Source organism: Anas platyrhynchos, chromosome 2 (genome assembly GCF_047663525.1).
Source record: "Anas platyrhynchos isolate ZD024472 breed Pekin duck chromosome 2, IASCAAS_PekinDuck_T2T, whole genome shotgun sequence".
NCBI lineage: Eukaryota > Metazoa > Chordata > Aves > Anseriformes > Anatidae > Anas > Anas platyrhynchos.
Genome location: NC_092588.1, coordinates 157,068,684 through 157,081,455, shown reverse-complemented (window position 1 = coordinate 157,081,455; position 12,772 = coordinate 157,068,684). Strand labels below are relative to the sequence as shown.

Genomic DNA, 12,772 nt, shown 5'->3' with positions numbered 1-12,772 from the left:
TACCCGTGCACCCAGGCTCGAGGAGCTACATCTTTATAATAATACTAATTATGATCGCTTTTCTTATTTCCACCCCGCTGAAAACCTGCCGATTTTGGAACCACGCAATCCACCCCGACTCGCCCCCCACCACCACCACTGAAAGGAGAGAAATTGTTGCAATATGTAGAGAGAGAAATTAAAAAAGAGATCAATTACTAGTGCCCCGTGGGGTGGATCTGGTGGATGAAGTCGTTTGCAGCAGCGCGTTTGCAAGGTCCGGGCTGGGACTCCCGCAAATGGGGATGATCTGGATGAGCCTTGGTGAGATTTGCATGGAAGAAGTTGATTTCTTAGCAGATGTCTTCACTGGAGCCCTTGGATCTCTGGCTGGTTGGACTGGTGGGGACGGGGGCTGCATGGCTGCAGGGGGTGCGTGGCGGTGTGCGTGCGTGCGTGTCTGGGTGTAAGCCCTCTTTTTAAGGAAAAAAGGAGGAAAAAAAAAAAAGAAAAAAAGGAACCAACCAAAAGTTTCTAGAAAGTTACTTCAAATGCATCCCGACCATCACCGTGAGGAAAAGGGGATTTGAGAAGACAGCAGAATGGCAAGAAGGAGCAGACTGAGAAAATAATAATTTAAAGAAAAAAAAAAACTTCACACTTTTTTTTTTTTTTTTTTTTTTTTTTTTGCATTTTAGTAGCTTCGACCCAGGGAGTGAAATCCGGGCAGGTTGTTATAGCTACCCAAATCCACAGGGGTCCCCCCTGTCTATTTAAACCCCCTAAATCTTCCTTCCCCTTTTTAAAACTACATTTTATCCCTTGGCTTGTGGGCCAACGTGCCCCCTAATGAGTATTAAAACACTATCTCCTTGCAATTAGCTCATTCCTGACTTCGCGCTCCTGATTGACAGAACAAGCCAAAGCATCAGAATTCTCCCTTTGGCAATAAGTGCTGATTGGGTCCTTTTTAAGAGAGCTACTTCAAACTTTTTTTTTTTTTTTTTTTTTTTTTTTTTAATATTTGCCTTCAGTGTCTTGGCTGAGAGAAGAGTTTTTTACCTCTCTGAGATTTTTTTTTTTCCTTGAGAGTAGTAGAGGAAGCAAGAGAGGATTTACCTGGTCGGGCTGAGTTCACTTCATTTGACTTTTTTTTTTTAAATTATTGTTATTATTATTATTAAAATAATCATCCTGCCTCAGAAGAAAGGAAGGTTTTGGCAACTCTGGTTAAAAAAAAAAAAAAAAGAAAGACAACTTTTCATCAATGGCCTCTTTTGGATATTTCCTGTTTCTTTGTGGGTTGAGTCAGGCTCTGTCAAGTTACCCAATCTGGTGGTAAGTTTTATTCTTCTTTTTTTTTTCCTCTCATTTTCATTTATTTTTCCCCTCCTCTGTTTTCTCTTCAACCCCTGCGCTTAAGATGACTTGAAATTCTCCTTTCGTTGCCACTCAGCTAAAGAGGTGGGATTGTTCCAGCGCCAGCAAGTTCTTAGAACCTGCATTTCACCTCTTTTATTTATGCATTCACTTTGTTTATTTTGACTGGGTTATACCTGATCTCTCCTTCTCCTACTGTAAAAGAGAGAGAGCGAGCGAGAGCGATCGGAAAGTTATTTTTTTTTTTAAGTGCTTTGATCCTCTCCTGTGAAGAACAAAAGGCACTGCCTGAATTAAAGAGATAATGATACAAGTTGACATGAGCATTTCAAGGTGATTTCGAGCTAGTCAGGTGGAAGGAAGGAGGGGGGAAAAGGATGAAAACATTTTTTTTTTTTTTTAATTTTTTTTCCCCTTCGCTTTAAGGAATATTTAGGGAAGGAGGGAGTGCGAGGGAAGAAAGAGCAGGGAGGTGAGGCGAGGCAGAGCAACCTGGGCTGGCTGTGCAGGGACAGAGCAGGGGTCGGGGGAGATGCGCCCGGGGATGCGCGGAGCCCTGCGCGCCCCCAAGCTCCGCGCATTTGGGGCCGGGCCGCCGCTGCTTCTCCGCGCTCTCCCCCTACGCCTTTAAGAGGCTTTTCTCTCTCCCCCACAACAAGCAAATGGTGCTGGGCAAAGGCATGTAACTGCACGATCTGCTCTAATTACCCCGCGGAGGTAATTGGGCTGAGGGAAGCCCTAGGAAGGCTACAGCTCCGCGCTTCTCCGGCTGCTGCGGAGCGGTGCAGGAGGAACGGGGGCACCCCAGGGCTGCGGCGACACCCGAGAGCTGCGGGGACACCCGAGAGCTGCGGGGATACCCCAAGACCGCGGGGACACCCCAAGGCTCCAGGATACCCCAAGGCTGCGGGGACACCCCAAGGCTTCTGAGCGGAGGCTCCCCAAATCTCGGAGACGGAGCCGCTTGCTGCAGGGGTGCCGGGGCGGTGCTGTAAATAATCACCCCAACCACCCCCCTAAAAAAAAGAAAAAAAAGAAAAAAAAAAAAAAAAGAAAGAAAAAAACAATGCTAAAAATATATATTATGGTTGGAAAAATGCACGGCCCCCGGCCGGGAAGGGGGAGCAGGGTGCAGGTGGCAGCAGCAGGGTGGCTGAGGAGCTGGGGGCCGGCTCCGCGCTGCCCGGCGGTGCAGAGGTGAGGGTGTTGAAGGCAGCCTCTCCAACTATGTCAGGTATGTCTGAAAGCAGGGAATTCGTTGGGATGGGAGAAAGGCAATAAAATGCAAATGCGCGCTTGGGAAGACAGGCAGCAAGAGCACCTGGACGGGAGTCATTAAAAAGCAATCTTTTATTCCCAGCCACGATCTAACTTATAATTAGAAACTCCGCTTGCATTCCTGATTGGAGAAGGAAGCGCATTCCTCCAATACCAACATAAATATTCCCTTGTCACCTACCGAGGGGAGAGGAGGGCAGGGCGGCTCCGAGCCCCCGACCCGCAGAGGTGCCCGGCGCTGGTGAGGGCAGCTCTGCTTCCAGCCGGGGCTGCAGGTGTGACGGGGATAGGGAGGGAAATGCTTTTTAGTATTTTATTTTCTTCTTTTCCCCCTCTCCTCCTTTCCCTTGGTGCCAACCAGCGGTTTTAGACGTTTATTTTGCAAAGAGAGCGAGCCCCCTTAGGCCATGGAAATGCAAAGGAGGTTTTGATTGGGGTGGGGGAGTCGGAGGAGAGGCCGGGTGTTGTTACGTGTGCTGTCTAAATTCCCCCCCGTACACATCCCTTTCCCTCTTTATTTATCCCCAAGCAAGATATAAACCCAGAGGCACACCCTGACCGGAGCCCCGGACACCCGGAGGCCGGAGGTGCAGCACGGGGGTCCCTCGGAGACCACAATCACAGCAGTGCAGCTTCTTTTCTCCTGGCCAGATCGCTCCCTGCAAGGACAGCCTGCTTCCAAACTAGACCATTTAGCAAATCGATCACACTTTTTTATTTTATTTTGATTTTATTTTGTCCTTGCTTTTTTTATTTTTTTTTTTTTGACTGCAGGGAGGGAGACAGGGCCAGAATTTTTTTAGTCGGATAGTGCAAGCAACAAACATCTCATCCCAAACCTCTCTGTTTAAAGCCTCCTGAATGTTTGCTCCTAGCTGCTTGACTGCTTGGAACAGCAAATCTGTAATTTACCATTCCCAAATTGTGCCCCCCCCCCCTCACCCCCCCGTGAATAATAGTTTCTAATTAAAACGTAAACTCCCCTTAATGCACACAGAGCTACAGATACCTACTCTGCTTTCAGCTTCGAGACAATTTGAGCAAAAGCAGGGACTAAGAAACGATACTTTCCTGTAGGGCTTGGTTAATTATTCTCCCAAAGGAAAGAAATTAGGGGAAACACCAAGTGTGTATTTGTCAGGGAGAGCAAGTGGGCATGTGTCTGTTACTGTAATTGCCTCCACACAGAGCGCCTGGCTTGGCTGTGCTCTTTAAGTTGCTGTTCCCACCATGGCATAGGGGCACCTGTTTAAAATCGAGCTGTGCAGTGCTGGGTGGGCTCTGCACAACCCCAGATGCGTGGTATGTAAAAAAAAAAAAAAAAATAATAAAAAAATAGAATAAGGGTAAAGAGAACATGGAGAAAAAAGGGAAAGATCCCCCAGAGCTCTTGTGCTCTGTCCTCATCCTTTCAGCAGCAATGGGGGTAAAAGTTACGGGAGGGTCTTAGAGACAAAAATCTCCAAATAACGAATTTACAGAAGGGGATGAGATTGGCTTTGAAAACTATTATTTAAAGTAATAAAATAAGAGGGTGCCGGTTCCTATTGGGACCGATGTGGCAAGTCTGCAGGGACATGCTGGGGTGATTTATTGTGGCACAGTAACCCCATGGGACCTTCCCCAGCACAGCACAGCATTGCACCCTGCGACCTAAAGCAGGCACTGGTAGCAGCAGCAAGCTCTTCTGCACCCAGTGGGCCAGATTAATAGCAATATATATATATGTATATATATAATACATAATATAATAATGTATATGTGTGGGGTTTTTTTTGTTGTTGTTTTTCCAAATATTAGTGCTGTTCATTTTTTGTTGTTGTTTGCTTGTTTGTTTGTTTTTTTAAATAAAAGAGAGATCAGACTGGGTGAAGGAAAGAAAATTAGGAAAATCAGAAGCAAAATTCATGAGCGGAGGGGATTAGATGTCTCCTGTCCTGTTGGAGTATGGGGCAAAAGCAGTGTCATGCTGGCAACATGAACAGAATTACAACTTTTCCCAGCTAACTTGCACTGCCTTGGCTGGCTGGCTGATTGCACATGCAATGGAAAAACATTTTACTTTATTTTTTAATCAGTGGCATGATGCCGGACTTGGTCTGAGGACAGTCAGAGAGGCAGAAGTGCTTCAGAAGGGATAAGAGTTTGATTTAGGAAGAAAAACCAGCACTAAAAGATGAGCTGCAGTGCTGAGGATTGGTCTCCCCACATCCTGGGAGGTGGTGCCTGCGGGAGGAGATGGCTGAGCGGAATCAGAAGTATGGGCAGACCTCCTGGCCATGGCTGGAACCTGCCAGCTGGCATCTCAGATCTTGTTCTTCCTGGGGTGTGAGGCAGCTTGGTGCATGCTGAGTGGTAACAGCGCGTGCCTGGGGAAGGGCTGGAGGGGGACACCTCAGTGGAGGAGATGGTCACTGTACAGGGCTTTGTGTGGCAGCACCCTGTGTGTCCCTTCCTCTGTCCCACTGATCCCCAAGGGGCCTCGTGTGATGTTCCCCAGATGGGGGTAGCCAAGGAAAGCACAGTAGCACATGAGATCCAGTCCTGAGAGCCAGCTGCGAGGTCTTGATCTTGGGCCAACGCCTGGCTACTGTGCACTGGAACAGGGCTGCACAGAAGTGGGTGAAATCCTTTCCCTTGCCCCTAAGGGACCCAGCTGGGCATGAGGGGCCACCCTCACCCCTCCTGGCTTGTCTGCTTCACCCCAATGGGTTGTGCAATGTGAAGAAGGACAGGATGTGGTGGAAACAGGGAGAAGACACGGCTGCTCCTGTGTGATGTGACGTAAAAGTAGTCGCTGTGGTTTATGCTGCTCTTGCACCCAAACCTGAAGGTTTGGTAGGACACAGATGATGCAGTGTGGTCTGGCCAGGGTGCACTGGAGGTGCCCTATGTCAGAAGTGGCACAAAAAAAGGAAAAATGATGAGGGTTTGATGGGTGAGAGCTGGTGGACCTCCTGTCCAATCTGTTGCTCTCTGTAAGACCTGTGTCACATCCTAAGTGGGGAGGGATGAGATTGGCCCCATTACGAGTTGGGTAAGGAGATGAGTAATAACTGCTGGCAGCAGAGTAAAAGCAGTGTCACTGAAGATGCCAGGCCAGCATCAAGAAGTGGCTGTGAAGAGTGAGTGTTAGAAATATTTTCCTGTCTGTGACCTCGTTTTGCACTGATTTTAGGTTCTTATTGCTTGTTCTCCAAGACCAGTAACAGAAGCACTATTGGTTGAATCATCCATGTGGGATGAGGTTGGCCAAAGTTGGTGATGTTCTGCAGTAGCCACTTTACAGCCCAGAAAGGCTGGAAAAATGATCTAATGGATCTATCCATCCCCATTTTTTGTGATTCAGGAAATGTAAGTGCATGGGAGCAGGGTGGGATGGCAGCCTTGCCAATAGAAAGACAAGTGACCTGGAGGCATTACTCCAGCTATATGCAGGTTCAACAGCTCAATGTGCTCTGGATCCCATAAGAAACACAATTCTCCTTTCGTTGCAAATCCTAGAGAACCAAGCTGAGTCTTGGCAGGCTCTGCACTTGAGAAATCGAAGCTTAGGTTTGGCAGAGAGTGTATAGGTTAAGTGAGAGGTGATCTTTCCTCTTTAGCCAGGAGGGAGGCAGAGCCATGGAAGGTCACCCAAGGGGCAGCGTGAGCCATGCACATTGACATCAGAGCTCCTAAAGCAATCTCTAGAGCTCAAAAACATGAATTACATGTACCTGTTCCTCCCCTGCTTGATTAACCTAAGCTAGGGATTTTGACATTTCTGAGGCAATAGCATTCATCTTAATTTCCTCTGCTACTGTTTGCAGTATGATGTTAAGCAGCTGTCACACTCCTCTGCAGAGGTGGCTGCACTTCAGCTGTATGCTGTGCAATCCCTGTACATGCAGCCCTCTCCCACCCTTGCCCCAAGGCTTGGGAATTACCTTTATATATATAATATCTATGTTACAACACTATCTTACATGGCTCTGTTTTGCCAGCCAGTGTGTAATCAGAGAAGGATGCTTTAGCCTATTCTCAAATACCAACTCTCCCACCAGCTTGTATTTTCCTCAGCACAGTGTGCAGAGGGCAGCTGGGTAAGGAGACCATGTTGCATCAGCATAAGCAGTAGAACCTCTTGTGGGGTCTATACTTGGCATGTAGTGTGCAAAGGATAAAGCACATATCTTACCATCTCCATTTTTTCATGGTGGTACTGGAGAGGCAGACTCTAATATTGTCTCTAGCATAGTCCAGGGATGGAGAAATTGTGCCGTGAGACTGAGTGACTGGACCAAGGTCATACAAGTCTCTGTCACGACAAGAACAGTAAATTTTGCAAGGTCCTAACGAGAGTGTTAACCCTGTTTCAAATATGGGGTTGGTTGGGATACTCCCAGGGAGCACAGAGTGTGCTAAATGAGAGCCCTCATCTACTCAAATTTTAGTCTGACTTTAGTAAACAGTGTTGTTCTGATACACTCATTGATTCTTGTTTAATTATTTAATTATTTATTTTCATTTTAAGAGTATTTTATTAGGTGGCAACCTAAAACTCATCAAGTTGATATTCAAAGCATTGAACCAAAACATTGGCTCAAATAGGGCCTTTTCTAACAAAGAATAAAGAAAAGTGAATTATTCTGCTACCCAGCTCTTTTCAGATAGCTCCAGAGGTAAAACATACCTTTGCATACTTTGAACACCTCTAAGACATCTCACTTGAAAACCATGGAGCACTTCCTAACATGGCTTAAGCACTGTTAAGTACCCAGGAAGGAGGACGGTGACTTTTATTCCCATTTTACAGATGGATAAGCAGAGGCAGAAGACTTTAAAGGCCCTGTCCTGGGCCATACAATGAGCCCTGCAGCAGGACTGGCTGTAGCACCAAGACACTTAGTTTTCTGGTTCACCAAGGGAAGGCAGCTCTTTTCTCCTTCTTTCTAAAGACCTTTCTACACAGGTTCCATGTCCATGGGTGCTATTGCAGTGCACAGCATTAGGCAGGATAAAGAGGTGATTGCTTCAGGGAGACAGACATTAATGAAATAGGTGGGTCTTATTCTCCTCTCTGAGCTCCTGTACTGCTTTGATGGAACTTTTCCCTTGTGCACATGGTTGTTTGTTTGTTTTTTTTTTTCCATACTCAGTTGTAAAGCTAAGCCTGGGACATGGCCATTGCCCCTGCTTTATTTGCCAAAAAAAAAAAAAAAAAAAAGTCATTTTAACTGATCTCTCTAAAGGGTAATGCTGGAGGAAGCTTGGCTTTTGCTTTGAATTTGTGGTGTCACTTAGGAAAGAAAAAATATAGATTGTTGTTCTTATCCTGGAGGTACCAGGGGAAACAGGGCTGGTGTCTCCATCCCAAACCCATGGGATGCCCTTCCTGCTCACAACCCTCTTCCTACAGCTGGGATGAGCCAGGGGCTGTGGGGCTGTGCACCTCTTACTGCACCACCCGTGTTTTGCTGCTTCTCAAAGCAGCCAAAGAAGGATGCTGTTCTGTGCTAGATCTCTCCAGGAACAGATGTTCTTGCTTTGCATTTGCAGGAGGGTGAGAAAAGCCCAACAAGACAACCACGTGTCGAAGCACAGGCTTCCCCCTCGCTCAGCACCGGCCTTCCTTGGGGAAAGGTACCCATGCTTGCGTTCCTCGAGAGCATGATTCAAATAACCCAGCCACGTTTCAAAGGGCTTTATTGGGCATAATGACAGCACTTAACAAGCATTACACAAGTGTGTCACAGGGGGAATCCTCCGGGCTCTGAGTCACAAGCGCTCCGTTTGGACAGCTGGGTTTTATGCAGTGTCTGTGCTGAGCACACAGTCCCATCCCCAGGGCCTTCTGTGAGCAGGGGTGGACCGGTCTTGCTTCCACCAAAATCCATGTCAAAATTTCCTTGCTGGAGCAGGACTGGGCTCACGTGTTTGCTCTGGTTCCCAAAAGAAACATTACAGGGCCTGGAAGAGGAGAGGAGAGGCACGCAGGAGGTCTGGAAACCTTCTCTCCAAAGTCAGAGAAGAGGTTTCTAGGCTCAGAATAGGCACCCGATGTCTTTGGGTGATGTGGAGGTTGGTGCTTTCTGCCCAGTTAGGTGGGGCTGCTGCCAAGGTGTCAGTGTCAGGGGAAAAAAAAATAAATTTATATATATATATGTATATATATAGTGGATAGGAAGGAGAAATAAGAGAGGGAGGACTATGGGCCTGAGCACGCATGTCTCATTCACGTGCTCAGGTAAGGCCCAATGGGGCACAGCCCCAAGGCCTCAGCAAGAGCTGTTCCCATCCCATCTCACTGAACCCAGCTCTGCTGACACCGCCAAATAAAGGCCCAGGGTCCATCAGATTCAATGAGGCTTCATCCTGAAGGGAGGTGAGCACTCAGAGAAGTCTCTAAGGAGCCCCCCATGACATACCAGGGCTTTGCTGGGTTAGGCCCAGGGTGAGTCTTGCAGAAAAAAACACTCCTGATGCTGTCTGTGCTAAATGTTTCTGTTTAGCCTGGGTCACTTATAATGATTTTCTTCCCTTCCATCCCTTTAAAAGTGGCAAGGTTTGCTCTGAATCCTATTATAATCTTAGCACAACGTGTAAAACTTCAGCAGATCACCAGCTCTCTCCAAATTCTACCAGTGCTTGCAAAAAGCAAGGGGAGGGGAAAGAGAACCAATACATTAACTCCCTTGTTCTGAACTCTTAACATAGGGCACTGCTTTTAAAAACGACCTTTAAACCAGGGGAGAGCGTTACGCATCACAAAGACGTTGTTTGTCTCTTCCTTGCTTGTCACCTGCATATTCGCAGTCCCCTTCCCACTTGGGTGCTGCTGATACCCAGAGAGCACTTTGCATTTGTAGAGCCTGGGCCATCAAAGGAGTTCAAGGTGCCTTTGGTCTCCCCATCGGTTTCTGTTCTGGTATCAATATGAGTCAGTTATGCTTTTTATGGTATAGTGATAATTCTTAGCAGGGATGCTGTTACTTTTCTAACATGCTTTTTCCTCTTCCTACACCATACTGATGTGAAATGCTTTTCTCTCACTGCATCTTTCCACACCCTGAGGCATAGCATCATAGAATCACAGAATTATAGCATCACTGGGAAGATCATGTCACAATGTGGGGCTGGGTCCCCTCTCACCTCACAGGCCTCACATCACAGGCCCAGCTATTGAAGGTTGCCATTTCTCCTCTTCATGGGGTAAGTCAGGTTTGCCTGGATGGCTCATAGAGTGCCTCAGTGGCAAGCTGAGCTTGCATCATGGGAGACCTCCACATTTCTGGCCTGACCTCGAGTCTACCACAAGTTATGGAAGCTCACTTTGTCCTCGTGCATCAATCCTGGTATTCAGTTTAAGCGCATCTTGCAGGAAAGACAACTAATTTCAAAATGAAGATACCTGGATTTCCATCTGGTGAACATGCATAGGTAGACATCTACTGCCGGTTAAGATGCCTGATGGCATCCTGGTTGTCCTCATTGGCCTGGTGGGGATCATATAAGGTCCACTGATGATGTGCTTCTTTTCGAGCTTCAGATCGAAACTGGTCAAGAAACCCCTAGACAATCTCAGTGTCTCTTGATGCCCATCTGCAAAAAAATGTGAGGCCTCAGGATGGAATTCATTTTACCCATTATATTTCTGTAGTTTAGATGTCTCCATCCAAGACAGGTGCTCTTGGCTTCATTTGTTGATGGGGAGAAAAGGGCACTTTCTGATGGTTAAACCCTCTGTGACTACGGAGGAGCTGAGGCAGTCAGCTCAGAGACATCCCCACCACTGGCATCCAGGTTTTGTCAGATTATTCCCAAGACAGGGATTGCATTTTGAGAGTTTGCTCATTTGTCTATTTCCTAGCTGTCACAACATGCCATCCAGGCTGGTGCTAAAATCCTCTAGACCACCCCTCTCCTCAGCAAATTCACAGTCTTATATTTTTTCATGTCTCAACATCATTGCTGAAAGCTTAAGCAGCCTGAGAGTTTTGCAGCTGTCTCTGTAACACATTTAACCCTTCCTCTAATCCAGCACACTCCAGAGCACAAATATATCTTCCTCATCCTCCTTATCCTCAGCTGCCAAACACATCCAGAGTCTCCCACAATCCTCCAACCATATCCGCAAGTCATTGATACAAGCTTATAATAGAAAGCCATCTCAAACCTTATAAAATAATATTTAAAATAGCTTTCTTGCTTCCCCATAATGACGAGTGTCTCAGCAGAGGACACCATCACCCCTAAATATTCAAGAATTATATCTGCATTTCAAAGAGTTTCTCTGATTTTGTTTTCACTTTCAGTTCCCTGAAATAAAATCCTTTCTCTTTTCCCAGCATATGTCTCCAAATTCTGCTTTTCCAGTTTCATATTCCCTCTACACCCCTTTTGGAAAATGCAGTTTTTTTATGGCAGAGGTTGGGCACACTCAGGCTTCCAGGGAATTTGCTGTTATTCGGCAGAACTCCCACTGTGGGACAGAGCAGTGAGAAAAGGCAGAAACGAACTCTGCTGCAGCCAAGCCTGTGAGACGAGGCCAAGCAGCACTGAGCAGAGCAGGGGTTTCTTCTACTACCAGAAGAGTGCACCTTGTCTAATAGAGATATCTGCTAAGGGGTGGGAAGGCAGGAATGAAACTCCTTGAACAGTTGCCAAGCCCACTATTCAATTTGTCCCTCTGCCCCCAGAAGAACAACAATAGAGCCTGTTGCTAGATGGTGTTGTGTGGCTTGACAGAAAGCAACTCGAAATCCTCACAGGCTTAAGGGAGCATTTCCATTTTTTTACAAGACTATAGTAACTGGGAAGAAGCAGGACAGTTTAAGCTCTTGCTGGATAAGCAAGGTCTTCTCCAAAGCCTAGCGAAGGGTGGGGAAATAACACTGGGTGTCAGATGAGGTTTGGAGAATTTATTGGGAGACCCATGGCTCCTTTAGAGGCATAAAATCTGGTTAATGCTGGTTTCTGGGGGATCCAGATGTGATTCCTCTCCCTTCTTAAGGGAGAACCATCTTTCTACATCAGCAGTCTCTAGCCAAGTTTTCTTTAGAGTTATTGGCTAGAAATAGGATGCAACTCATCTGAGGTATGTTAGACATTTTCTTTTAGATGGGATGAATCACTCCCCAGCTGTGCCAGTTTTCTCACCATTGCCTGCAATAGGATCCTGGATGACAAGGTCAGACAAACATATCTCGTTTTGGACAGATGAATTCAGAGATGAATTCAGATCCTTTTTTTTTTTTTTTTTTTTCTTTTCTTTCAATACACTCATAAAAGATAGGAACATCTAGGCAATTAATGATCTACCTTGCCCTGCAGATTATTAAGAGGATGCTTCCATTAGAAGAGCCTTTTGAAAATCCCAGTAGGCATTTCTTTACATCTTTAGAGACTGAAATATCTTTAAAAATCTGTCACCTGAAGTCCTGCTGTTGCATTCCACATATGTACAAAAGAGCTGAGAAAAAGTCCCATATGTCAGAAGGGCATTTGAAATAATTTCTTATGAAGAAAGGAAAGAATTTCTTATTTTTCCAGCATGTTCTTCTGTAGGAAAAGCAGACCTGATGCATTTTGTTGTGAATGACTTTGCCTTACCAATCCAGACCAGGAGAGCTTCACTTGACCCTGCATACCATAGGGATGCTGCCTGTCCTAGTAGGTTGGCTTTGCAGTGGTGGTCAAGAGCCATTCTGGAGGTTTTGGAAACATTGCTTTCTGATGTGCAGATGTTAGGAATATGGTCTAAAGGTGTTTTGATGCATATGCTGTGTGTTGATATAGTCTTTTTTTTTTTCTCTCTTTTTTTTTTTTTCTCTTTTTTTTTCTTTTCTTCTCTAGTAGTAAGGGATCCTGCCTTCTGAGGGACAAGGAAGGCCAGTCCAGCTTAGCCCATTTAACATATGGCTAGAACAAAGTGTATTGATATTTTTCAAGGCCTTGATACACTCTCCTTTACAAACAGTGTAAATCTCTATAGAGAGAGAGTAGCTGCCTGATTGCCAAGATCTAAATCTGTTTTGCTGCAACATGAGCATCACATGCCATAGAGAGAACAGAGGGTGAGCAACAGAGATTTAACTAATTATTATTAGGCACCTTAGGTTAGTTGAGATGTATCCTACCATGGGTTTGCAAT

At 46.0% G+C, this 12,772-nt stretch overlaps 1 protein-coding gene across 2 annotated transcripts in view; it reads left to right on the top strand.

The window, feature by feature from the left end:
- Positions 1-378: 378 nt before the first annotated feature.
- Positions 379-12,772, top strand: part of WNT3A (Wnt family member 3A) — a 93,767-nt gene continuing 81,373 nt past the window's right edge. Inside the window, exon 1 of one of the 2 annotated variants that reach the window (XM_038175400.2) lies at positions 379-1,317. In XM_038175400.2, the coding sequence (XP_038031328.1) occupies positions 1,247-1,317 (71 nt within the window). In that variant the 5' untranslated portion in view covers positions 379-1,246. Of the gene's footprint in view, positions 1,318-9,722; positions 9,832-12,772 lie in introns of those variants that run through there. The other variant, XM_072033912.1, reaches the window with a different exon arrangement.